Source organism: Periophthalmus magnuspinnatus, chromosome 6 (genome assembly GCF_009829125.3).
Source record: "Periophthalmus magnuspinnatus isolate fPerMag1 chromosome 6, fPerMag1.2.pri, whole genome shotgun sequence".
Lineage (NCBI taxonomy): Eukaryota > Metazoa > Chordata > Actinopteri > Gobiiformes > Gobiidae > Periophthalmus > Periophthalmus magnuspinnatus.
In genome coordinates this window covers 33,588,557-33,615,768 of record NC_047131.1, presented here as the reverse complement: position 1 = coordinate 33,615,768, position 27,212 = coordinate 33,588,557, and the positions used below count along the sequence as shown (strand labels likewise).

The 27,212-nt window shown below is 44.6% G+C and overlaps 1 protein-coding gene across 2 annotated transcripts; it reads right to left on the bottom strand.

Annotated features, from left to right (window-relative positions):
• Positions 1-27,212, bottom strand: alpk3a (alpha-kinase 3a). 2 transcript variants are annotated; one of them, XM_055222519.1, is made up of 16 exons: positions 27,172-27,212; positions 26,740-26,953; positions 26,390-26,422; positions 26,034-26,155; positions 24,610-24,727; positions 23,196-23,883; positions 21,324-21,890; positions 12,013-14,149; positions 11,707-11,854; positions 7,492-7,619; positions 7,370-7,405; positions 6,717-6,991; positions 4,035-4,123; positions 3,331-3,548; positions 467-515; positions 1-401 (listed from the first exon to the last, which is right to left on the bottom strand). In XM_055222519.1, exons 2-16 carry the CDS (start codon positions 26,865-26,867, stop codon positions 74-76), a joined length of 5,064 nt encoding a protein of 1,687 aa, XP_055078494.1. In that variant the 5' UTR covers positions 26,868-26,953; positions 27,172-27,212; the 3' UTR covers positions 1-73. The 2 variants fall into 2 exon arrangements, with proteins under 2 accessions (XP_055078494.1, XP_055078495.1); XM_055222520.1 differs by lacking the exon at positions 26,390-26,422.

The window sequence follows — 27,212 nt, the reverse complement described above, 5'->3', positions numbered from 1 at the left end:
CATCCTTGTGCTCATCATCATCACTAGATCTATAAAATAAATAGTTGACTCTAAAAGGTGCAGCCTGCGTCTCCTACCTGCCGTCTACAGCCTTGGCTTTAGTCGAGTTACTGTCCTCTGGCTCCTGGCTCTTTCTTGGAGCTTTGGGGCTCGTTCCGGCTCTTCTCTGAGAGTGTGGACTGACCGAGCCCTTCTTCGGTAGATGTGGACTTCCAGACCCGACGCTCATCTTGCGGTTGAGCAGCGGGCTCCTGGACCCCTTCGTCTTAGTGGGCGGCTGAAGACTGTCCATGGGTTTGAGGGGCCGCAGTCCCAGCAGGCCGCAGTAGTAGTTACACTGATGGTGAGTGAGGAACTGGTCAAACACTTGAGGAGAGCCGCGCTCGGACAGACCCTGGTATCTGAACGACAAAGTCAAAGGGTTAAACGCTGAGACAGAAGCGGGACGTGGGATGGACACACTCACCCTTTGGACTTGGTCACAACTCTGATGTTGGTGAGTTTAAAATCGACACCTGAGGAAACAATAGAGAAGAAATGTGAATATAAATCTACAGAAGAAGAGTTTATGAGGCAGGACGCAGCTATTGGTCGGTTTAAGATGACATCACACATTCTGTAGACCAATCATATTTAACACAGTGAAGTGAACGGGTCCAGTCGAATAAAAATGATCAGGTTCATCATATGTGCGTTCACCTTTTCCTTTAAGGTCAATGTACTTTGCCAAAAAACTCGCTCTCGCCCCCCTCTGGGAGAATGACGTCACCACAGCCTAGTCCACCAGGACGGTTTGACATGGTCTCATGTTCTTAAGATATAATATTTCGTTCTAAATTGTTAATCACTATGGTAACTGACCTGATTCCTCATAATTCTGAAACCCACAGAGAACCGTAAGAAAAACCCAGACACATACTCCACCTGTTCATTGTTTTAAAAGGTCATATATGACACAAAACTGACCCTTATGAGCTTTAATCCATGTTCTAGAGCTGTTTCCTCCTCAAAAACAGACCAGGAGTTGTGTTTTGTTTCATTCTCACATGTTTGAGCCTGGTTTATTAGCGTGTCTACAGCTCAAAACGCTCTGTTACACTTTGTGATGTCATGAAGTGGTAGTTTTCAAGTGAACAGTGACAACAAAACAACTCACTTTTCAAGTGAGTTGTTTTGTTTTTTGTGTCTTTGTTTTGTTTTTTGTGTCTTGGCGGCACGGTGACTGAGTGCCATCACTCATGTCTCACAGCAAGAAGGTTGGTTCGATCCCCGGGTCACCAGGCCTTTCTGTGTGGAGTTTTTCATGTTTCTCCCCGTGTCTGGATGGGTTTCCTCCGGGTACTCCGGTTTCCCCCATCAACCAAAACATGAACGCCCTTCAGACAACTGTTGTTGTGATTTTGGGCGTTACAAAAATAAATGAATTGAATTGAATTGAACAGCTCCTTTTACCTTTAGTTCAGTAGAAATTGGCAATTCCAGGACTGAACTGATCCATATGAAGGTGTGTGGAGTTTAAAAACACAGTGGAGCACTTCCTGTATCACCACATGATGACATCACAAGGTGGAACAGAGTGTTTTCAGTTTGAGAGAAGAACTCAGCCTAAATCTGCAGGTAACATGGGCCTTTAAACAGTGTAATATGGGCCTTTAAACAGTGTAATATGGGCCTTTAAACAGTGTAATATGGGCCCTTTAAACAGTGTAATATGGGCCCTTTAAACAGTGTAATATGGGCCTTTAAACAGTGTAATATGGGCCCTTTAAACAGTGTAATATGGGCCTTTAAACAGTGTAATATGGGCCTTTAAACAGTGTAATATGGGCCTTTAAACAGTGTAATATGGGCCCTTTAAACAGTGTAATATGGGCCTTTAAACAGTGTAATATGGGCCTTTAAACAGTGCAATATGGGCCCTTTAAACAGTGTAATATGGGCCCTTTAAACAGTGTAATATGGGCCCTTTAAACAGTGTAATATGGGCCTTTAAACAGTGTAATATGGGCCTTTAAACAGTGCAATATGGGCCCTTTAAACAGTGTAATATGGGCCCTTTAAACAGTGTAATATGGGCCCTTTAAACAGTGTAATATGGGCCTTTAAACAGTGTAATATGGGCCCTTTAAACAGTGTAATATGGGCCCTTTAAACAGTGTAATATGGGCCCTTTAAACAGTGTAATATGGGCCTTTAAACAGTGTAATATGGGCCTTTAAACAGTGTAATATGGGCCCTTTAAACAGTGTAATATGGGCCTTTAAACAGTGCAATATGGGCCTTTAAACAGTGTAATATGGGCCCTTTAAACAGTGTAATATGGGCCCTTTAAACAGTGTAATATGGGCCTTTAAACAGTGTAATATGGGCCCTTTAAACAGTGTAATATGGGCCCTTTAAACAGTGTAATATGGGCCTTTAAACAGTGTAATATGGGCCCTTTAAACAGTGTAATATGGGCCCTTTAAACAGTGTAATATGGGCCTTTAAACAGTGTAACACGGGCCCTTTAAACAGTGTAATATGGGCCTTTAAACAGTGCAATATGGGCCTTTAAACAGTGTAATATGGGCCTTTAAACAGTGTAATATGGGCCTTTAAACAGTGTAATACGGGCCCTTTAAACAGTGTAATATGGGCCCTTTAAACAGTGTAATTTGGGCCTTTAAACAGTGTAATATGGGCCCTTTAAACAGTGTAATATGGGCCCTTTAAACAGTGTAATATGGGCCCTTTAAACAGTGTAATATGGGCCTTTAAACAGTGTAATATGGGCCCTTTAAACAGTGTAATATGGGCCTTTAAACAGTGTAATATGGGCCCTTTAAACAGTGTAATATGGGCCTTTAAACAGTGTAATATGGGCCTTTAAACAGTGTAATATGGGCCTTTAAACAGTGTAATATGGGCCTTTAAACAGTGTAATATGGGCCCTTTAAACAGTGTAACATGGGCCCTTTAAACAGTGTAATATGGGCCTTTAAACAGTGTAATATGGGCCCTTTAAACAGTGTAATATGGGCCCTTTAAACAGTGTAATATGGGCCCTTTAAACAGTGTAACATGGGCCCTTTAAACAGTGTAATATGGGCCCTTTAAACAGTGTAATATGGGCCCTTTAAACAGTGTAATATGGGCCCTTTAAACAGTGTAACATGGGCCCTTTAAACAGTGTAACACGGGCCCTTTAAACAGTGTAATATGGGCCTTTAAACAGTGTAATATGGGCCCTTTAAACAGTGTAACATGGGCCCTTTAAACAGTGTAACATGGGCCCTTTCAGTCGTAAACCCGGGCTCTGTTGTACATTGTAAAGGGGCTCTGCTGTACCTGCGAGCCGTGTGGGCAGGAGGTTGCCGTGGGTCCACTCATGGAGCCAGTGTTGGAACGTGCAGCACTTCTGCTCCACCTCAGAGATCGCCTTCGAGTTCAGTTTGCCCCCGGCGTCCGCCCAGCAGTAGGTCTGGAAGGGCCCCTGTAGCTCCGCCTCCACCGTGGCGTACGGCACGGAGTTCGCCGGACGGTACATCAGATACTGAGGGACCACTCTGCCGAAGTCACACGGAACATTATGTTTATACTTTGCGGTGCTCTATGTGTATGTCTATGGTGAAATGTTCAGCAGTTACCATGGAGACACAGTGCACACATTAGCAAACACAGGCTAAAAAAAGTCTGAAAATTGTCTGAAAACTCAAGAAAAAATACAAAATGGATTAAAGAGGCATTTTCAGGAGCCTGTGGTCAGTCTGAGCTCATGGTCCAGTTTAAGAGTTTGATTTTACACAAAAAGGTGAAAGTGACTCACTGAGAAACTGTTGGCTAATGCTAATGCTAATGCTAATGCTAGCTAGATTGTGACTGTGCTGTTATTTGAGAGAGACTTTTGTTTAACACAATTCACCTGTTGAAGTTCTAATAAGTCAGTTCTTCTTTTCAGTCAGATTGTGTTAAACAGATTAAAGTCCAACAAAGCCTCAGACAGAGCAGTGCCTCCAGTTAGCACCACACCAGGGACAGTTCATGGTTCTTACTCGAGAGCAGAGCCAAAGTTCTCGTTGACACGAGCCTCAGCGGTGAAGATTTTGCAGTATTCACGAATCATGTTCTGAACTTTACACTCCTGGAACAAAAAGATAAAAACACATTTTTATAGAGAAAAACACACACACACAAACACACACACAAACACACCCCCTCACCCCCACAAACACACACACACCCCAACACACACACACACACACCCCCTCACCCCCACAAACACACTCACACACACCCCAACACACACACACAAACACACACACAGTCTATAAACAGACTAAACAGCAGCTTAGGGGCCCCCAGGGGCCCCCACGAGCTTATACATTAATATTGAAAATAATTTGAAATTTTTTTTTTCTGAAAACTAAATTCTCTGGTGTTTATACTCGTCTAAATATATAAATATAAATATAAATATCTCTGAAACGATTCAATGTGTTTTATTTCTAGTAGATAAATCTGTGCTACATGTGGACAGAGGACACCTCAGAGGGACAGAGGACACCTCAGAGGGACAGAGGACACCTCAGAGGGACAGAGGACAGACCTCAGAGGGACAGAGGACACCTCAGAGGGACAGAGGACACCTCAGAGGGACAGAGGACAGACCTCAGAGGGACAGAGGACACCTCAGAGGGACAGAGGACACTTCAGAGGGACAGAGGACACCTCAGAGGGACAGAGGACACACCTCAGAGGGACAGAGGACACAGGTGAGTCCGTTTATTACACTGTCTGTTTGTGGTTGTGTCTTGTCCTTTTGTCGTAGTTTATTTAGAAAAGCATCTGGCTTTAATATTTAGCACGTCCTCTGCAGACTGCGCTCTGAGCTAACATGCTAACATGCTAACTGCTAATGCTAAGAGCCACTGTTAGCATAAGTGACTGTTGTGTTACTTTCACCAGGGACGCACTCTCACACATTTGGACATGTTGTTTGTCTTTTTAAATCGCTCTGTTCAGTCGATAAATTGTTTGTCAATTACAATAAGTTTCACTGCAGCAAAAACAAATCACCAGTGTCACTTAGCATCGTTAGCATCGTTAGCATCGTTAGCATTATTAGCATGCTACTACTGTAAACATGAGCACTGAGCTGATGTCCTCTGTGAAATAAAACACATTTAGAGTCCTAAATATTTGTATATTTCATGAAACAGTCACATGTGATTAAAGCTGCTCTTAATGTGCAGCTTTATGTCCAGAGCTGCTCTGTGGAGAGGCGAGCCTTAAACAAGAGGCAGAACAGTTGCAGTGGTATCGGCTCTTGGTATCGGCTGCCCATTGAAGAGTACGAGTATCATTAATCTGCACATTTATGTGAAATCACAGCATCCAAATCCTGACAATAAACAAAAATAATGTGATCCTAAAATTCTCATATTTAATGTTCAGTCCAAATGATCTGGTGATTATAAATGTGATGGTTATAAATGTGATGTCCTGTCCGGGCTCTGATGTGATTTATAACTTGGATTTCTACTTTGTACTTTTTGAGTGACATGATTCTGAAGTAACTTTACTCTTGTTTAAGTTCATCGTTTGGCTCTGTCCAATTCTGCATTTTATAACATAAATAATTGATAAATGTAAGTCCAAACTTTAACTGGAACATATTAAAACACCAGAAACCAAGAATAAAATGTCCAGAATTTAAACATTTCTCTGTCAGACTCCCTTTATTTATACTTTTATACCTGTAGAATGTTCAGTCTTTTTATAGCTGGTTGTGTTAATGTCAAATATGAACATGTGGCACTGAAGAGGGCCCCCAAGGGCAAACTCAGCTTAGGGCCCCCTAAAGGCTAGAGCCGGCCCTGCACACACACACACACACACACACATTCACACACCACTGTACAGAAACTAAATCTTACTTCATATTTATTTATTTATTTAAATGGGACAGTGCATATTCATATATCTGATGTGTAGAAAGTAGTAAAAGTTAAATAAAAACACACTGAATGAGAGTGTGTGTCCAGACTCCTGATGGTTGTGTGTGTGTCCAGACTCCTGATGGTTGTGTGTGTGTCCAGACTCCTGATGGTTGTGTGTGTGTCCAGACTCCTGATGGTTGTGTGTGTGTCCAGACTCCTGATGGTTGTGTGTGTGTCCAGACTCCTGATGGTTGTGTGTGTGTCCAGACTCCTGATGGTTGTGTGTGTGTCCAGACTCCTGATGGTTGTGTGTGTGTCCAGACTCCTGATGGTTGTGTGTGTGTCCAGACTCCTGATGGTTGTGTGTGTGTCCAGACTCCTGATGGTTGTGTGTGTGTCCAGACTCCTGATGGTTGTGTGTGTGTCCAGACTCCTGATGGTTGTGTGTGTGCAGACTCCTGATGGTTGTGTGTGTGTCCAGACTCCTGATGGTTGTGTGTGTGTCCAGACTCCTGATGGTTGTGTAACTCGAGCTGTGGGCGTGTCCTGATCTTCTGACTCATCGACACGGGACGACACTGACATTTAGTGTGACGTCACGGCCAAAATAACTGTGATTAACGATTATATCAGGATCATTATTAAAGTTTCTGACAGTTTAAAAATGTTCTGGATATGAATAATAATAATTTGAATATTATGAACAGGTTCCATCAGGAGACGTCCGTTTGTTCTGCACATTCTGGTGAAATAACAGTGAGTGTCTTTATTGACGATAAACGAGTCGGCTCTTACTTGTTTGGTGATCTCCTGGTTCCTCTCGGCCAAGTTGCTCTCCATCTTGGTCCCGTAGGGGATGGGGTTCTGGACCTTCATGATGCAGGACGTCCCAGACTCAAAGACGGGCTCCAGTCCATAGATGACCTTCACTCTGCTGGTTTTGTGCGTCCAGCCCTCTCCCAGATGCACCGTCTCAGTCATGATCCGACCGAAGAACTTCCCCCCCCAGCTGCCCGAGTCCGCCAGGCCCCGACTGAACAGCAGAGGAGTCATCTCGATCTCCTCCCCCACTGAAGAACAACAGAACCTTTAAAGGCCCATGTCACAGTCACAGCTCAGAAGAGTCAGTTCTGTGTGATGTGGGACCTTTAATCTGAAACCTGAGGTGTCATCCTGGGGTGTGTTACTCAGGGCCATGGTACAGTGTGCTGCTTTTTCACAAAAAATACTTAAAACCATTTGCAAATTAATTAAACAGAAATTAAAATGATAATAATGGCCATATATCTTGCCTCATGTCTGATGTCTGTAGAATGGATATAAAATGTAGAAAGTATTAAAAAATAATAATAATAAAATTAAAATGAAGAAAAAACACACTGAATGAAGGTGTGTCCAAACTTTTGGCTGGTCGTGTAGAATAAAAACGTAAAACAAAATACTTGTACCTTCCAGGTCGTCTTTGAGCAGAATCTCAGCCATGACTGAAACAAGAGACACACGTTAAAATCATCACACGTGTTTAATGTGGGCGTGTCCGTGATGTGGGCGTGTCCCTCATGACGCTCACCGTCTTCACTCAGCAGGAAGTCCGTCGTGTCGCTGCCGTACTCGTTCGTTATGGTGCAGCCGTAAACGCCACAGTCCAGGATGGAGGCGAGAACGATCGCCAGCGCCACCTGAGTCTCATCTCCTCCACTGCACAGAAGAGACAGAGGGGTCAGCCACAAGAGGGCGCTGTCACACAGAGCCACAAGAGGGCGCTGTCACACAGAGCCACAAGAGGGCGCTGTCACACAGAGCCACAAGAGGGCGCTGTCACACAGAGCCACAAGAGGGCGCTGTCACACAGAGCCACAAGAGGGCGCTGTCACACAGAGGAGCCACAAGAGGGCGCTGTCACACAGAGCCACAAGAGGGCGCTGTCACACAGAGCCACAAGAGGGCGCTGTCACACAGAGGAGCCACAAGAGGGCGCTGTCACACAGAGGAGCCACAAGAGGGCGCTGTCACACAGAGCCACAAGAGGGCGCTGTCACACAGAGCCACAAGAGGGCGCTGTCACACAGAGGAGCTGTTTCAAACCTCCACAGAGAAAGTGTTTCATAACAGTCAGTGTTTCACATCCTCAAACTCTCGTCCTGTCGTGATTTAAACAGATTAAAAAGATTAAAAAAAGGGCTTCACTGTAAAACCGAAACTGTGACATGTGTGTGTCCACATGTGTGTGTCCAAATGTGTGTGTCCACATGTGTGTGTCCACATGTGTGTGTCCACATGTGTGTGTCCAAATGTGTGTGTCCACATGTGTGTGTCCAAATGTGTGTGTCCACATGTGTGTGTCCACATGTGTGTGTCCAAATGTGTGTGTCCACATGTGTGTGTCCAAATGTGTGTGTCCACATGTGTGTGTCCACATGTGTGTGTCCACATGTGTGACTTTGTCACTTAAAGAGAATAATGTAATAAATAAATAAATAAATTTAAAAAACTACATAAAAAACCCAAAACAGTTATATTATTCACAGAGGTGGAATGTGAGGAAGTTAAAGTACTAAAGTACTGCACTTAAGTACACACTTAAGGTATCTGTACTTTACTTAAGTACATTTTACAGCGTGTATTTTTTACTTTTACTTGAGTACATTTGAGAACAGTATCTGTACTGTCTACTCCACACTACATTTTTTAACTGGACTGAAAAGCAAAACTGTTTTTTCTTATTGTGTGAGACCTGCTGAAAAGGCTGAAGTTTATTTTAATGTTTTGAACAGACAGGAAAAAAATCTGCTCAAATCTTTATCAAATTTGAAGCTATTTCAATGTTTATAAGACTTACTTTTTACTTTTTAAGTACATTTTAAACAGATACGTCAGTACTTTTACTTAAGTAATTTTTTATGTGATACTGTTGCTTTTATTCGATTATTTTTTGCTCCAGTATCTGAACTTTTACTTAAAGAACAAAGCTGAGTACTTCATCCAGCTCTGATTTTACAGCAGTAAACTGAAACTGGCATTTCATTCAAACAGAAACTGGCTCACGCTCGTCATCTGAAACAGAGCACATGCTTCAGAGTCCAAGAGGCACATGCTTCAGAGTCCGTCCATGTTCTTCCTCTTATCCGGGGCCGGGTCGCGGGGGCAGTAGTCTAAGCAGATACTCCCAGACTTCCCTCACCCCAGACACGTCCTCCAGCTTCTCCGGTGGGACCCCAAGGCGTTCCCAGGGCAGAGACATAGTCCCTCCAGTGTGTCCTGGGTCTTCCCCGGGGCCTCCTCCCGGTGGGACATGAACACCTCCCTAGGGAGGCGTCCAGGAGGCATCCTGAGCAGATGCCCGAGCCACCTCAGCTATTCCTCTCCACGTAGAGGAGCAGTGGCTCTACACCGAGCTCCTCCTGTGTGACCGAGCTCCTCACCCTATCCCTAAGGGTGCGCCCGGCCACTCTGTGGAGGAAACTCATTTCAGCCGCTTGTATCCGCAATATCGTGCTTTTGGTCATTACCCAGAGCTCATGATCATAAGTGAGGGCAGCGACTGCAGCGACTCCCCACCCACCTGGAGGGGACAAGCCACCTTTTTCCAGTTGAGAACTATGGCCTCGGATTTGGAGGAGCTGATTCTCATCCCAGCCGCTTCACACTCGGCTGCAAACCGCCCCAGTGCTGCAGGTCCTGACTCGAAGAAGCATCAGGACAACATCATCTGCAAACAGCAGAGATGAAATCCTGTGGTTCCCAAACCAGGCCCCCTCCGGCCCCTGACTGCGCCTAGAAATTCTGTCCATAAATATAATGAACAGAACCGGTGACAAAGGGCAGCCCTGGCGGAGTCCAACATGCACTGGGAACAGGTCTGACTTACTGCCGGCAATGCGAACACAGCTCCTGCTCCGGTCATACAGGGACCGGACAGCCCTTAGCAAAGAGCCCCAGACCCCATACTCCCAGAGCACCCCCCAAAGGACACCACGAGGGACACGGTCAAATGCCTTCTCCAGATCCACAAAACACATGTGGACTGGTTGGGCATACTCCCATGAGCCCTCGAGGACCCGATGGAGAGTATAGAGCTGGTCCAGTGTTCCACGACCAGGACGAAAACCACACTGCTCCTCCTGAATCCGAGGTTCGACTATCGGATGGATTCTCCTCTCTAGTCCTTGGAATAGACCTTATCGGGAAGGCTGAGGAGTGTGATTCCCCTGTAATTGGAACACACCCTCCGGTCCCCCTTCTTATACAGAGGGACCACCACCCCGGTCTGCCATTCCACAGGCACTGTCCCCGACCGCCACGCGATGTTGCAGAGACGTGTCAGCCAAGACAGACCCACAACATCCAGAGACTTGAGGTACTCGGGACGGATCTCATCCACCCCCGGAGCCTTGCCACCGAGGAGCTTGCCAACCACCTCAGTGACTTCAGCCAGGGTGATGGACGAGTCCGCCTCTGGGTCTCCAGTCTCTGCTTCCTCATTGGAAGACATGACAGTGGGATTGAGGAGATCCTCAAAGTATTCCTTCCACCGTCTGACAACATCCCCCAGTCAGCAGCTCTCCACCCGCACTGTGAACAGTGTTGGAGAAGCACTGCTTCCCCCTCCTTAGACATTGGACAGTTTGCCAGAATCTATTTGGGGCCGTCCGATAGTCCTCCTCCATGGCCTCCCCGACCTCCTCCCAACCCTCTGTTTTTGCCACCGTGACAACATGGGCTGCGGCACGTTGACCCGCCGGTACTCATCAGCTGCCTCAGGAGTCCCACAGGCCAACAAAGCTCGATAGGACTCCTTCTTCAGCCTGACGGCATTCCATACTTCCGGTGTCCACCACCGGGTTCGGGGGTTGCCACCGCGACAAGCACCGCAGGCCGACAATAGAAGCAGAGAACATGGCCCACTCGGAATCCATGTCCCCAGCCTCGCCCAGGATCAGGGAGAAGCTCTCTCGGAGGTGTGAGCTGAAGACCCCCCTGACAGAGGGTTCCGCAAGATGTTCCCAGCAGACCCTCACAGTACACTTGGGCCTGCCAGGTCTGTCCGTGTCTGTGGTGATCGGTTGACAGCTCAGTCCCTCTCTTCACCTGAGTGTCCAAGACACGCGGATGGAGGTCAGACGATACGACAACAAAGTCGATCATCGACCTCCGACCTAGAGTGTCCTGGTGCCATGTGCACCGATGGACACCCTTGTGCTCAAACATGGTGTTTGTCATGGACAAACTGTGACTAGCACAGAAGTCCAATAATAAGAGGCACAAGCTTCAGAGTCAAAGAGGAAGATGCTTCAGAGTCAAAGAGGAAGATGCTTCAGAGTCAAAGAGGAAGATGCTTCAGAGTCAAAGAGGAAGATGCTTCAGAGTCAAAGAGGAAGATGCTTCAGAGTCAAAGAGGAAGATGCTTCAGAGTCAAAGAGGAAGAGGCTTCAGAGTCAAAGAGGCACATGCTTCACTGCAGACTCAAAGAGGCACATGCTTCAGAGTCATGCTTCAGAGTCAAAGAACCCATGCTTCACTGCAGAATCAGAGCCGAGATCGTCAGGTCAAAAAGGAAACGTTTATTTTATGTTGCTCGAGTAACTTCCTCTTTCACACATTTGTGAGTATTGAACACATGATCAGAGTTTGAATAATCAGAGACATTGGGGTTTGGAGTAACTAACGTGTGAGTCTGTACCTCCTCTGCACCTTCATAAACGTGTGAGTCTGTACCTCCTCTGCACCTTCATAAACGTGTGAGTCTGTACCTCCTCTGCACCTTCATAAACGTGTGAGTCTGTACCTCCTCTGCACCTCCAGGATCTCCTGCTCCTCCTTGAACCACTTGATGGTCGAGTCACTCAGAACATTGAAGAACTGACACCAGAGTTTGAGGTGTCCAGAGGCATCAGGGAACGGCTCACCACGGATCTTTCGGATCACCTGAGGAGCTGCATGCACAGATACACACACACACAGACACACACGCACACACACACACACACACACACACACAGGATCTGTCATTCTCAGTTTTGTCACAGAAGTGAACTATTTGACATTTGTGACATACTGCAACAAAAAAGTGTATATGTACAAAAACATTTACCTTTGAGTGGGTCTGGTTTCTTGTCTCCTGACTTATCGTCTTGTTTGGTGCTGACTTCTTCAGGTACAGGTATTTCTTCCACCACTTTGGGCACCTCCAGAGTGGCCTTCCTGCGGTTGAGCAGGGGGGAGCGCCTCTCCACCGGGGGGGTGTTGGACCCGCTGGGCGGCTGCAGAAAGGACGTGCGGCGGGCTTGACCGGGGGACATGTAGGGGCTGTCCTTCTTACTGCTACTGTCCTCACTGTCCTCTTTGGTTTTGGGGATGAAGATCTTGCGCCTGGCCCCGGAGGCCAGCTCCTCGGGGGTGGCAGAGCGGATGAGCGAGAGGCTGTCGCGGCGTTTGAGGCGGGGGCTGCTCTCGCAGGACAGCGAGGACGTTGGGGTGGAGCCTCCGCTCAGAGAGTCCTCAGCTTTGTCACTCTGACGGTCTGCTGCAGAGTCTGCCTCACCTGAGGCTTTGGACATGAACTTCCTCAGACTGGCCGGGCTCAGAGAGGGGTAGAGCGGGGGTTTAAAGCTCAGCCTCTCCACAGACATAAAGCTCTCGATACGCGCCTCCTTCAGAGACTGGGTGATCTCGCTCTCTATGCTGGCCTCCACTGTTTTACTTAGCGACAGCACGTTAACTTCAGTCTTTGGGGTTTCATAGGCTGCTGTCAGCTTGTTCTCTGTCAGTTCGCCCTGAGCCTGTGCTTCACTGTTGGGTTTCGGTTCATCCTGTGAGGTGGCTCCAGGCTCCGTGTGCTCAGACGCAGCTGGAGCCGCTTCCTCGGCCTCTCTTTGTTCAGTTGTCGCTTTGGTCTCTAATGTCTCTGTTTGTTCAGAGGTTTCTGTTGTTTCTAATGTCTCCTTGTACATTTCAGACATTAGTTCAGTCACTGCCGTTTCTCTGAGCTCTGCTGTTTCTTTGTGAGTCACTGTGTCTCTGTGCTCAGCTCCAAAGGTCTCTGTGGGTTCTGTCTTTTCTGTGGGTTCAGTAATTTCTTTCTGTGCAGTTATTTCTTCCTCCTCCATTTTGTCTCTGCGCTCTGCTGTTTTGACGATGGGCGGGGCCACAAACTCGGGCAGCGCCGCAGTACCAGGAGGTGGGCTTATACCAGGGGCCGGTTCAAGCGCCTCCTCTGTACACGACACATTTATGATCGGGATAGGATAATGGACCTGGGGAACCTCATCTTCTTGGGACATTCCCGCTGCTCCCCCCGAGTCGATCTCCATACAGAAATCTGACACATAATCGTTTTGGATGATAATATTTGGCCAATTGTCAAACTCCTTGTATGAAATAGACTCATTTTCTTGTAGCACCTGAGCGATCGGTGTGGGCCCCTCTTTCACATCTGGCTGTGTTACTTCTATTGTTGGACTGAGAATCTCGTCTTCCACACGTATGACCGGGACAATTACCTGGATTTCCGGAATATCTTCTATGGAACATATTTGAATTTCAGGAAGTGCTTTAGCATCACGCTCAAAGTCCGTCATTAGCTGCTCTGTCACCGGTAAAGACTCGCTATCATCTTGAATGACCCCAGGGCACACGGCGTCCATTTGTGGGACTGCCTCCTCATCCTGCGTGTCTTCTATGGTTGATATTTGGATAAGAGGGATGTTTTCGATTGGAATTTGAGTCTCACTGTTTGCACTTTCAGATAAGCTGCGCTCACTGGATTCTTGGCTGATTACTGTCAGACAGTGTGTGCTTTGTTCACTCACTAGAGAGGGAACTTCCACATTCTTTTCCTCAAAGTCAGACCTGTACACACCCTCTTCTTCTAGAGTTTGTTTGGCTTGTCTGTCAGGAGCTACAAGAGCCTGTTTCGACTGACGTGGTGATGTTTCATCCTCCTCCGACGCAGAGGCAAAAACCCGTGTTGCTAAGTCAGTGTTGGAGGCGGGATCGTGAGCTCTTGTGTCTTTGGGTTGGGGTGAACTTTCCGCCATGTTGTCACTTGGGCTTTGAGTGAGATGGTGTTGAAAGGGTGGAGGGCAGGCAGGGTCCACGTCAGACTGGGACTCCACTGTGGGATGTTGGGGAGGAGTGATGGAGACTTGTGGCGGTAGCTCTAGAACATTCAAGCTGCCTTCTGACTTAATGTCCCAACTGTTATGTAGCTGAGCGTCTTTCTCCACCGTCTAAGAGAGAAAATACAGAGAACAGGTTGTGACATACTCCAAGAGCAAGAGACTAGCAGTTATAGCGGCCAATTTCGGAGCAGAGTTCCATATTTAGAATTCTGAGTATCATAGCAACCAAAGAGCCAATCAGGAGCGAGGCTGTTGAAGGTAACACCTCTTCCCCTTTAAGCGGGGAGTGGGCACTTAGCAACACGGTCAATCAAACCTGTTGCTAACGCTAGAGTGACCTGCAGACACAATAGTGAAATAAAAACCCCAGGATCATGTAGAGGGTTAATACGAACATTTAAGACCAGAATGAGTCTGAAGCAGCAGTTAGCACTTCCTGAAACGTGGCGGGCAGCAACTCTGTCCATTTAAATAAACAGTCTATGGGCAAGAGCCAGTTTAGCCTTTTGTTTACATTGTGTTTGCCATGAAAATTCACAAATATTGGTCCTGATCATTTCTGTCAGCGGAAAGACCCACAGACCTGCTGCAGGACAAAACAAAGAAAACATTTGAACAATATTAATTTTACCTGCTTCCATCTGCATTAAATATCATCAGAGCACATGCTTCAGAACATATTATTATTATTATTATTATTATTATTATTGGCCTATAGAATATTTGACGTCATCTCAAACTCAATAACACATGATGTAATCTGCCCGGAAAGTCCAGAGTGGGGAAATGTGTATTTTGGTTCCCAGATAATGATGAAATATTAAAAAATATTAAAAACAAACAACTCAATGAAAAACAGCATGGTCCAGAAAATAAAACAGAATAAAAACAATAAAAATGCAATAGTCGGAAACATGATCTGTCAGTTTGTTTTCAGTTTTGGTTCAATTTGACAAGAAGTTTAAATTTTATTATATTTACAAAAACATTTACCATGACTCAAAAAATAGAAGAGTGAAGATGTGCCGTGGATCTGTTAAAACACCTGGAGCGTCCTGCTGTTTAGAGCACCTCGAGTTGGACTAGTGGCCACTCATTGGTACTACAATGAAAAAAAACCTCCTGCCCAGAAAGAATTTTACTCATAGAAAGAAATGTGAACTCAAACAGACACTGACAGGGACCTACAGGTTTCACAAAGGTTCAATTTTGTGGCAATTCTGACCTATTTTCAGATCATAAACTTTTTCTCAGCTCAAAATCCGTCTGTTTTCTTAAACTCTTTTTAATCGTTAGCTTCAGCTGCTCTCTCTGTCCACTCTGATCTCCAGCTCTCGTCGCTCAAAGACTCATGGGGGGTCGCTCACCTGCACATGGTCGATGGACAGGGCCGTACCTGTGGCTAAAGGCTAAACTCGCACCATTGAGCCGTGTCTGTGTAATGCATCAGTCGTCCAGGTCTGATCCATAGCAAAGATGAAATTTAAATCTGTAACTGGACAAATCGTTGTAGGAGTGAAGACGTTTCGCTGCTCGTCAAAGTCTCTTCTTCAGTTCTGGTCAGATTCCTGCTGGACACTGTCTTATATCTGTCTGAAGGGAGGGGCTAACTATGACACTTTAAACGGCTATTGTCTCCAGTTTCAGCCTTTATTGGCCATATTCAACCGTTAATGGCCCTCCTATTGTTTTCTTTTATTTCTTTTTGTGTCTGAGGATGGAGTTATAGATGAGGGACAGGCCTCATTCCTGTTTAATGAAGGATTGTCTTTCCAAACAAAAATCTCTTCTTTAACTCTCCTCTCAATCCATTTCTTTTCTCTGGCTCAGATCTGACCCTCTCTCTGTTCAAAGCAGTGGTCAGTGTCTTTGAGATGTAGATGAACAGCAGACTGTGTCCTGAGCTGTTCTCTCTCGTGTTGGTTCTTTCTCTTATGGAGTGTGTTTTTCTCCGCAGTGACGCTCACTCTTCACTGAATGGAGGAGACACATTACTTTGTTTGTGTCTCGGAGTTTTGTCCTTTGGATGAATCAGTTTCTCTCTTAAAGTGTTTGTAGGTTTGAAATAGACCAGAATCTCAAACTGTCTGAAAATTGTCTTTAGTTTTTCAGACACTGTGTGAGGAATAGTTACACCTTTCCTTCTCGTTCAGATTTCCTATTGTCCTGTTTTTTTTTTTAGCTCTTTTAGCTCTTTTCCTGGGAGACATCATCTCCATCGTCTGAATCAAAACAAAGAGAACAATAGTGCTAGCCAGGATGCTAATAGGTGTAATTAGGGACTACGCTAAATATGACTCAGGCACAGTGCACACTTAGAGTAGCACAACAGAGTCAACAAACTAAAACTGTAAACAAAAGCTTTTTACAGTTTCAGTGTCGTTAGCGCCTCCTTCAGACAGATTTAAGGCAGTGTCCAGCAGTAAGAAGTGTCTTGGACGAGCGGACAAACGTCTTCACTCCTACGATTTGTCCAGTTACAGATTTAAACTTCGGCTTCAGGTGTGTGGAGTTTAAAAACACAGTGGAGCACTTCCTGTATCACCACCTGATGACATCACAGGGTGGAACAGAGTGTTTTCAGTTTAAGAGAAGAACTCAGCCTAAATCTGCAGGTTTGTGTGTTAAACATGTGCGAATGAAACAAAACACAACTCCAGGTCTGTGTGTGACGAGGAAACATTAAAGAGAACAGAATAATCTGGGCTTAAAAAAAAAAATCCCTTTTCATTTTCTTGTCTCAAAAACACTGAGTCAAACTTACATGAGCTTTGAGATATTAAACTGTCTTTGTTCTGGTTGGTGTTTTTCAAAGATGGAGCATAAAGTCTAACTCATTTTTCTCTTTGAATCCACAGGAGCAAAGGGATTTTTACTGAAGCCAGTTTGAGCTGAGCTGATCAGACTCGTGCGTGTGAACTGTAAACGACGAGTGTTTCCTGGATTACGAAATCAAAAGTGCTGAAACGGAGCATTTTCATCCGCCCCCGCAACATGTCTGAACAAAAAAAACACACAAAACAACTCTAGTAAGTATGTTTTTTAACGTACAAGGGACATTCTGAGACGACGGGGGTAAAACCAGCTCAGGTCTGCAGTGGTCCATGTTTGTTGAGCTTCATCAGTGAAAGTAACGACATAATGTGAGAGATGTTTGAGTAAACTGTAGGAGGAAGCTCGTCCTGTCGGTCTAGAGCAGCGTGGAAAGGAAACAAGAAACAACTCTGGGTCACACACAGAACAATGTAAAACGGTAAAGTTGTGGCTTTACTGAAAATGGATCAGATTCACAACTTAAGACTCAGTTAAAGAGTAAAATGGTTCTGTTTTCTCTGCTCTAAAGTCAGTTAAAGATAAAAAGAGTTTCAGATTCCCTGCTCTAGACTCTAGACTTTAAAGGTCAAAAACATTCAGATTGTTCCAAAGACCAAAATGAGTCAGATTCTCTGCTCTAAAGTGAAATAAACATCAAAACGATTCAGATTCCCCGCTCTACACTGAGTTAAAGCTGCATTGTGTAAATTCTCTGGTATTGGGTTCACCACGTGTTTCTGTGGAAATGTTTTGGCTTTGCCCACAATCTTCCACTGTTTGGCAAATAAGTACAACTAGAGCTGAGCAATAACAAATACTGTAATTAATACATGCAGGTAGTCTGTGGGACATCTCCATGGAGACAGGCAGGTGACGGACCCCCCACCAGAAAACATAGTGCAGCTTTAATGGTCTAATGTTACACAAACTGACTCTTGTAGCTTTAATCCATGTTCTGTTTCCTCCTCAAAAACAGACCTGGAGTTGTGTTTTGTTTCATTCACATGTTTGAGTCACTTTATTATTAGTCTGTTACATCTCCAAAGCTCAAAATGCGACGTTCCACCTTGTGATGTCATCAAGTGGGAGTTTTTTTCAAGTTCCTCCTCCTTTTTCCTTTAGTTCAGTCGAGATAAGAGACAACTCCAGGACTGAAATGATCCAAATGATTCTATAAATGAAGGTGTGTGGAGTTTAAAAACACAGTGGAGCACTTCCTGTATCACCACATGATGACATCACAAGGTGGAACAGAGTGTTTTCCAGCCTAAATCTGCAGGTTTGTGTGTTAAACATGTGAACGGAACAAAACACAGCTCCAGGTCTGTGTGTGACGAGGAAACGACATTAGAGCAGATCAGAGAGCAGTGTGATATGGGCCCTTTATGGGCCCTTTATGGGCCCTTTAAGGTAATATGGGCCCTTTAAACAGCCGTGTCCCTCTGTCTGTTGGCTGTGGTCATCTGTCCTCTGCTGAAGTGAAGGACAAAGTTATGTCCAGTGGTGTCTCTCTACACTCAAACACTCACACTATAAGACCTTCTCAGACTCTGGATCTATTGCACAATTTTTATAGCTCAGCGTCGGCATGGTGACCTTTGACCCAAATCACCAGGACAGACAGTGTTGTGGTTACTGAAATAAATCATTCTCACACTGGTATTTTGGGGTCTCAGATGAGCTCCTCGGGACATTCTATAGGCTCCGGAGGTGAACTCAGACGGACCGAGTCAAATATTAAAGGCCCATGTGACGCTGCCTCTGATCCATGTTCTGATGTTTCCTCATCACACACAGACCTGGAGATGTGTTTTGTTTCATTCTCACATGTTTAACACACAGAGCTGCAGATTTAGGCTGAGTACTTCTCTCAAACTGAAAACTCTCTGTTCCACCTTGTGATGTCATCATGTGGTGATACAGGAAGTGCTCCACTGTGTTTTTAAACTCCACACACCTTCATTTCTAGGATCATTTGGATCATTTCATCCCTGGAATCAATGCAAATCTCTACTAAACTAAAGGTAAAAGGAGCTGTTCACTTGAAAACTACCACTTGATGACATCACAAGGTGGAACAGAGCATTTTGAGCTTTGGAGATGTAACAGACTAATAATAAATGAAACAAAACACAATCCAGGTCTGTTTTTGAGGAGGAAACATCATTAGAACATGGGTTAAAGCTACAAGAGTCACTTTAGTGTAAAATAGGACATTTAATATACGTCGGTTATATGAGGTTAAAAGATTGTAGCTGTTGTTTTCATTTGGAGATGTGCAAAATTATAAACATTAAAACCCAAAAGAACAGAATAGATAAACTGTTTAGCATTTAAAGATTCTTGCTATGGATAAGATCATGACGTGTGAGTGAAGGACGTCCTGCTCCGTCTCCGCTCAGTGACACATCAGCCACGTCCACAGACTCAAAACAGCCTCTTTCTACATGTTTAAAATGTACAATTCTATATATTCACGTTTTATGGCATGTCTATTTGCGGAGCCCCTCCTTGTGTCATGCGCTGGTGTCTCAATGTTTACGCGTTTCCATAAAACCGTAAATCGAGCTCAGACAGGCCGTTAGAGAGAGAGGTGTGGAGGTACACGGCCCCTTCGCTCAAACTCAACACTTATCCACAAGTATAACCACAAAAAACACACTGCAAGTCCTGTATTTATGTATTAACACATCCTCAAAGCTGTGTTCAGACGTTCAGGAGTCATTTGAAGGCGGTTCAGTACAATCAGCATCACAAAAACATATTTTAATGTTCGATATATCGCGATAAACGATAATATTGAAACTCATTTATGCCAAAACCTTAAACCAAGAGCAGATTTAAACCACAAAAACTATTATAAATCTACAATATTATTAAAAAATGATAATAAACATCAGAACAAAACACTTTAGTCATTAGTTTGAGTCTGTGGTGAGACAAAGACCAGATTAATTCAAACTTTTACGGCTTAAATCTGATCAAATAGACACAAAATAAATAAAACTCATCACTAGAGCAAAGAATTTAGTAACTATCATTTTGAGTAACTGTAATCTGGTACAGTTACTCTTTCATCTGGGAGTATTCAGAGTACAGTTACTCTTCAGTTTGTGGTTTTGTTGTTTTAATATCTTTTTACATTATGTCTCAAAATTAGCTTTAGCATTAGCATTAGCATTAGCATTGAGACACAAACATGTCTGTGTCCTCGTGACGTTTTCACCTCATTCGTTTAGTCTTTAACGTGATCAGAGACACGTGTGACCTTAAGACAGACGACAAAACAGCATCAAAATAAAATCATTTATTTTGAAATTATTTAGATGCTACTTCCTGTTGGTCCATCTGCCTTTACGCTCAGGGTCACTGTCCACTACTCCATCTTTAATTATTGATTTATTTTAACGTGACTGAGCAAAAAACACAAAGCGATAACACTGGACAGGAAGTAGTGACGCTAACAGTGACGTCGCCCCCTGCTGTTCGCCGAGAGTTAGACATAAATGTAAAAAACAAAAAATCAAGATGTTTGTATTTAAATGTTATGTTTTTGTAATGATTTTTTCAGATTACAGAACTCGTATTGTTTGTTGTTTCGTTTTTTAATCCATTCCGAGTATTCTTCATCATAAATGTCACTGAAAATTACTGTAAAATTACTTCTCTGACTGTTAAAAACTATATTTACCTCAGATTTCTGAGTACTTCAGCTGAGGCTTCCTGAGTACTGTGTGAAATGAGCAGTTCCTGTTTCAGAGTAAGGAACTAGAGTCACGTTTCATGTATGAAGAAGTGGTTAACATGCTTCTGCAGCCAAAACAAAACATGTGAACGAGGTAACACGCTCTCAGTTCAACATTTAGACTCCCAGGTCGTCCGCACAGCAATATTTAGTGAACTTCAGGTCAAATGCAGGTCATTTTTATCCAGCAAAAGACCAAGTTTAAATGTGTCGTTGTAGGAGTGAAGACGTTTGGCTGCTCGTGTTTGGACGAACAGCCAAACGTCTTCACTCCTACAACAAACGCTCTACCAACTGAGCCACAACTCTACAATCGGCTCCTACTTTCTAACTCTTTTGAATGAAACTCAAAATAAACGAGCCAGAACAGGATTATTTTACACAGTGTGATGTTCTTCCTCTTGTTCTGATCGAGTTACCCATTTCCTGAAGCTAAATTACTCCCAAGTTACTGAAACATTCGATTTGGAACAGACTTGAAATAGAAAAACTTCCTGGATTGCCTGAGTTGTATTTAGACACCTGCTCCGGGACTTCCCCTGTTTCTATAACTATTTACTTATTTATAAGACGTGTGTAAAAAAAAACACTGCGCTCTTAGTTAGCGTGTTTTTTTTCCAACTATTGCACCACGTTACTCGCCTCCATCTTGGACATTCTTGTTCTGTCTGGTCAGAAATGCTCCCTAAATATAACTCTGGAGTGTGGGGCAGCTGTCCATACCTCAGGGAGAAGCTGTGGACTGGACAATGTCGTGTCCTCCTCCGCAGTCACCTCCATGGCCTGGTCAGGAGCAGCACCGCCGACCCCCGCCGGACTCTCTTTCATAATCTCTGCCGCGCGCGAATCGCCCGGCCATTCCGTGACCTGTGACCTTTCCGCTGTAGCTCCCTGCAGCTGTGCGACCTCCAGAGACATTCCGTGGTCGTGTTTAGCCCTGATTTCAGACGGGCTTTCGGGTTTGAGATAGTAAGACGGCGGCGTTTGCTCTGGAACGCTGGAGTCTGGAATATCTTTGGGTTTGTTGTCATGGGAATCTTTCTTGTTCTTCCCAAAGAAAAAGTCCTTGACGGAGTGGAGCATTGAGGAGATGGACGCCGGGATGTGGTGATCCTTGTGCTCCTTGTGCTCCTTGTGCTCCTTGTGCTCCTTGTGCTCCTTGTGCTCCTTGTGCTCCTTGTGCTCCTTGTGCTCCTTGTGCTCCCTCTTGTCTTTATGTCGGATTGGAGGTGTTGGGTGGGATTTTTCTCTACTTTCCTCTTTCATCTCTTGATCTGGTTTTCCTTGTACCTGGAAAAATAAAAAACGTCACATTTTAGTTTTACACGGATCTGATCATTCACCAACATTTATTATATTTATATACACAAACTTATTATATTTATATACACAAACTTATTATATTTATATACACAAACTTATTATATTTATATACACAAACGTTCTACATTTAAAAACACACAGGACACGTCAAATACATGAAGTAACATATACGAGATTATGTAACGAAAAAACGAAATATATTTTTTTATATTTTAAATTCAAATCCTCAAAGTTTCCATCCTTTGCTTTGCCAAACAAAATAAATATGTATCTTTTCTTCATTGCTCCATAATTCCATACACTTCATAGATCTGATGTCTTCTGTGTGTATAAAGTGTAGAAAGTGATAATAAAGAAAAGAAACATTGAGAGGATGAGTCCACACGTTTGTCTGGTCGTCCAAATATCTGGTTATTTTGTTGCTTGAAATAAGTTTATGAGCTAAATGTTGTATTTTTGTAGTGATTCTGCTTGTAACATTATCGCTGCCGTCGGTGGATTTCAGGCTGACGAGAAATCTGCACTGTTGCTATGGCAATTAACAACAACAATATATGACATTATCAACAATGAAAAGTCCTCAAAATGGAGTCTTTAAACAGGAAGCACAAACTCATGAATATGTAGTCCGTAGTAAGTAAAGTAAAGTGACGGGATGTTCCCAGAGCTGCACAGACACAGGGACTGTACATATGTGACATGTGACAGGCAAAGGATCATGGGAAATATCTGCGGGTGTGTCCCACGTCTCAAACATCTGTATACATCTGTTTATCTCTAAGGAAGTGCACCATGTTTTGATCAGACATTTTCAAACAGTACAGATGTATCACTCGGTCAATACAACGGGCCGATATTTGCTCTTTTTAGCGTATTGATTATCGGCCTTAAAACCCCAGAACAAGCCGATATTTAGTTTGGCCAATCAGCTGCCTCCGTAAGTGCGTCTGACCAATTTACTCAAGAAAGACACAACAAAAATGTGACACACTGTGGTCTTTTTCAGTTTGTGTAAGAAAAGGTCACGGATGAGTTTTAAATTCAAACTGTGAGATTAAAAAATGGTCAGAGGTCAGAGGTCGTCCGCCATCGCTTCTCTGAATCATAAAACAATCGACCATGAAAAAAAAACCATCTCAGTCGAGCCAGATACAAACTTTGGACCAGGGTAAAACTGTCAAAATTCCAATAACATTCCTGAGACTGGAATTCCACCGGAACCGGAAGTAGAGCAATAACATCATCACTGACAGTCTTAACGTTTAACCTCACCTGCGGCGGCGGCGGCGGCGTTGGCTCTTGTTCCATCTCTTCTTCTGCCGTCTGTTTTCCGTCCTCCTCCTGTGTCGTCTCTTTCGTACTTTCTAAACCTTTAGCTGTTTCTTCTTTGTTTGGGACCTGCTTCTCCTCCGCCGTCTGGGATTGAAGCGTCTCGGCCAGAAACTGCGCCAACCCCATCCCGCCGTCGTAGTGGTTATCCCCCGCGGCGGCCAAGGCGTTGCTTCGGACGTTGGCGCTCTTCGGCGTGCTCGGCTGGTCGGTCTGCGCGTTCATGCCGTTGGAGATTTTGATTTTCTTTTTGCCCACAGTGTGCTCGCCGTCGTTCTTCGCCTCAGGAGCCACAGGTGAGGTCGGATCTTGGACTTGGTGGTTCGTATCTACTGCGCCAACTAGTGGTTCCTCCGGGGTCTGCGTCGTTTCTGGAATGACTCGTTTCCTCGATGTTGGGCTTTTCTGTGGCGCCTCTGTTGGATTCGGTTCTTTTTCCGCGGTGTCTTTCTTGGTCGACACCTCCAGTTCCTGTCTCTTCTTCTCGGCTTTCGCCTTCAGTTTGGCGAAGAATCTCTGATGGATCTGGTACTCGCTCATCGTGCCGACCTCCAGGACGCCGGAGCAGGACACGATGCCTTTGCTGTTGCTCGCAGAGACCTGGTAAATGGCGGCGTCGTCCAGTGTGCAGCTAAAACGCACAACACAACATCAGGAGTGTTTGTGTTTTACCACAGCACATACAGATTAGCATGCTAGTTGTTCTTAAATTATATTTTACTTTTAACAAAGCCGACATGAAGAAAGTACTGTTATGAAATACTCAGTGATAATTATACTACTGCTGCTACTACTACTACTACTACTACTACTACTACTACTACTACTACTACTGCTGCTCCTACTGCTACTACTACTGCTACTACTACTAATACTACTACTACTGCTCCTACTGCTACTACTACTACTACTACTACTACTGCTCCTACTGCTGCTACTACTACTACTACTACTACTACTACTACTACTACTACTACTACTACTGCTACTACTACTGCTGCTACTGCACATCACATTATTCATTCACTTCTTTCTCTGCGATGGTAAGTCACTTCTGTAGCCACAGCTGCCCTGGGACAGACTGACAGAAGCAAAAGCAAAGAAACAAACCAGGCCACGATAGAAACTGTGATATTATTATTATTGTGATTTTATTACCATAACATCAAACTTGTCTGTTTTTCCCCCATTACAACCGTCTGTGAAGGCCCCGTTTCAGCTCCGGTTTGTTCCGTGTTTGTTCCGTGTTTGTTCCGTGTTTGTTCCGTGTTTGTTCCGTGTTTGTTCCGTGTTTGTTCTGTGTTTGTTCCGTGTTTGTTCCGTGTTCTTTAAACACGTTCACGCTGAAGTTACTCACTTGTAAATGTGCAGAGTGTGAGTTTTCCCATTCCGCCGTATCTCGTACTTTGGCAGACCACAGTAACGATCCATCTCCATGTCGTCTTTGTACCACTTGAGCTCAGGAGCGGGGTATCCTGCAGAGACAAACACGACGAGCCGCTCAGTGTCGACGGATCAGAAAACGAGACACAGAATCTGCAACGGCAACTGCACATTTATCTATAACGCACAGGTCGACCGAAGTGCTACGAAAAACAATAAAAACAAAAAAAAATCTGGTAAAATGTCACCTCCACAGACTGTGTAAAAAAGTGAACTAAGAGTGAGACGTCACCACAGCTTCAGCTCAAATGAAGCTCATCGAGGACAGAGCAGGAATAAGGACAATCTGGAGAGTTACATGTTTGGAATTCTGACCGTGAGTATCATAGCAACCAAAGAGCCAATCAGGAGCGAGGCTGTTGAAGGTAACGCCCCTTCCCTTAGCAACGCTGTCAATCAAACCTGTTGCTAACGCTAACAGGAGCGACCTCGGGGAAAGAAGGACCTGATTTGTCTGTTATTAATGTTCAGATCTTGATTTACAGACACAATAGTGAAATAAAAACCCCAGGATCATGTAGAGGGTTAATACGAACATTTAACACCAGAATGAGTCTGAAGAGACAGAGACAGAGAGAGGACACAGAGAGGACACAGAGAGGACACAGAGGGGACAGGGAGAGGACACAGAGGACACAGAGAGTGAACTGGACAAAGAGTCGATGGAGCAGGAAGTGCACACATGGTCACTTCCTGTTTGGTGGCTAGCAGCTTAGCTATGTGCATTTATATAAACGTTTATGTTTAGCATCTGAAACTGTGTCAAAGGCCGAATCGAAGAATTTTAAAAAGAGATTTAAAAACAGGTTCAGACGAGGCCCGTCCAACAGGAGCAGCTCATTAAGGTCAAGAAGACTCGTCATTTAAATGTTCGTATTAACCCTCTACATGATCCTGGGGTTTTTATTTCACTATTGTGTCTGTAAATCAAGATCTGAACATTAATAACAGACAAATCAGGTCCTTCTGTCCCCGAGGTCGCTCCTGTTAGCGTTAGCAACAGGTTTGATTGACAGCGTTGCTACGCACTCACTCCCTGTTAAACCAGCGATGTGGGCGGGAAGGGGCGTTACCTTCACCAGCCTCGCTCCTGATTGGCTCTTTGGTTGCTGTGATACTCGTGGTCTCCACCTGCTCCAGCCTGGATGAGCTTCATTTGAGCTGAAGCTGTGACGTCTCACTCTGTCACTTCTTTGGCTTCAGGCTTCATCTCTCTTTTACGTATCGTGTATCTATTTGTTTTGTTTGACTTGAAGCACTTTGGTCGCCTCTACTCATTTTAATGGGACACATAAATAAACTTGAACTGAAGTGAATCAGTGGGACTTGACGTTCTACCTGACACCACACAGGTGAACTTCACGTTACAGTTCTCAGACACGGCCTTGGACTTGAGCGTGGTTTCAAACGAGGGCTGGACGTCTTCGGTCAGCTGAGCCATGACGCTGCATAAGGTGCTCCTAGAAACACACAGAGGCGTCAGAACGTCCCTCGCCGCTCCGCAGAACTGTCCCTGAGTCAACACGTCAACAAGTGTCTCCGTTAAGAGGGAGGCTGGTTAATCTGTGCTAGTAAAAGGAGTGAAGAGGAACAACGCAGGAGAATCAGGCAAAACCGAGCAGAGTCAGTGGAAGGTGTGACGTTACACTGAAGTTAACACGTTAGTGGGAGGAAGGTCTGAGACGTAGTTTTACCTCGTTGGTCTGTAGTGAGAATATCTGGAATGGCTATTCAGAGAGGAGGTAAACGAAAGCAACGGGTCAGTCACGCCATTTATGCTTCAATTTACCAGTGTACATACAGCATGTGTCCCTCCTCTGGAAATAAAACCCCGCTCTGGCCCCTGGTGTTTGTTGTAGCTCGGTGGGATTTCTCGGTGTTTCATTGTTTGTTCTTTGTCTATGTGTCGTATTTTGTGTATATGTTTGTGTTTGTTGTTTATGTGAAGCCTTTGTGCAGTTTAAGTTGTATTTTAAATGTGCAATAGAAATAAAACTGACGTAAAGTGTCTCTTTGGACCTGTAGTTCTGCTCATGTCTCTTACCTGTTTTCCGGCCGCACGTTGGACAGGTAGGTGTTGCGGCCGTTTGAAGAGCTGCCCTCTTCTTCGCTGAAGCTGCTTGTTCTTCCATTGCCGGAATAAGACCGAGTCATGGGCCTCCTGGACGTCATGGTCAAACAAATAAATAAACAAAAATATATCCAAAGAAACGAAAGGGCCCGTGCCGCTGGAGTTGGGTTTTATTCCCACCGAGGCCCTGGAAGAGACACAAAGAGACACAGGATCAGCGTTTCACAGACGCACAAGAGTCAAAAACAGCTCCGGGGACGAACTCGTCCTCCTGGAGCAAACGCTCAGGAGCAGGTTATAAATAGGACGAGTTTGAGACTACGAACTGTTAACCACCAAACACACGTCACATGGATAAAGTACTAACTGTTAGCGTGAATTTCAGGAGTTTGAAGTTAAACTCACCATGAAGTGGCCCCTGAGTGTTGCGCTGGTCTGAGTTTGTG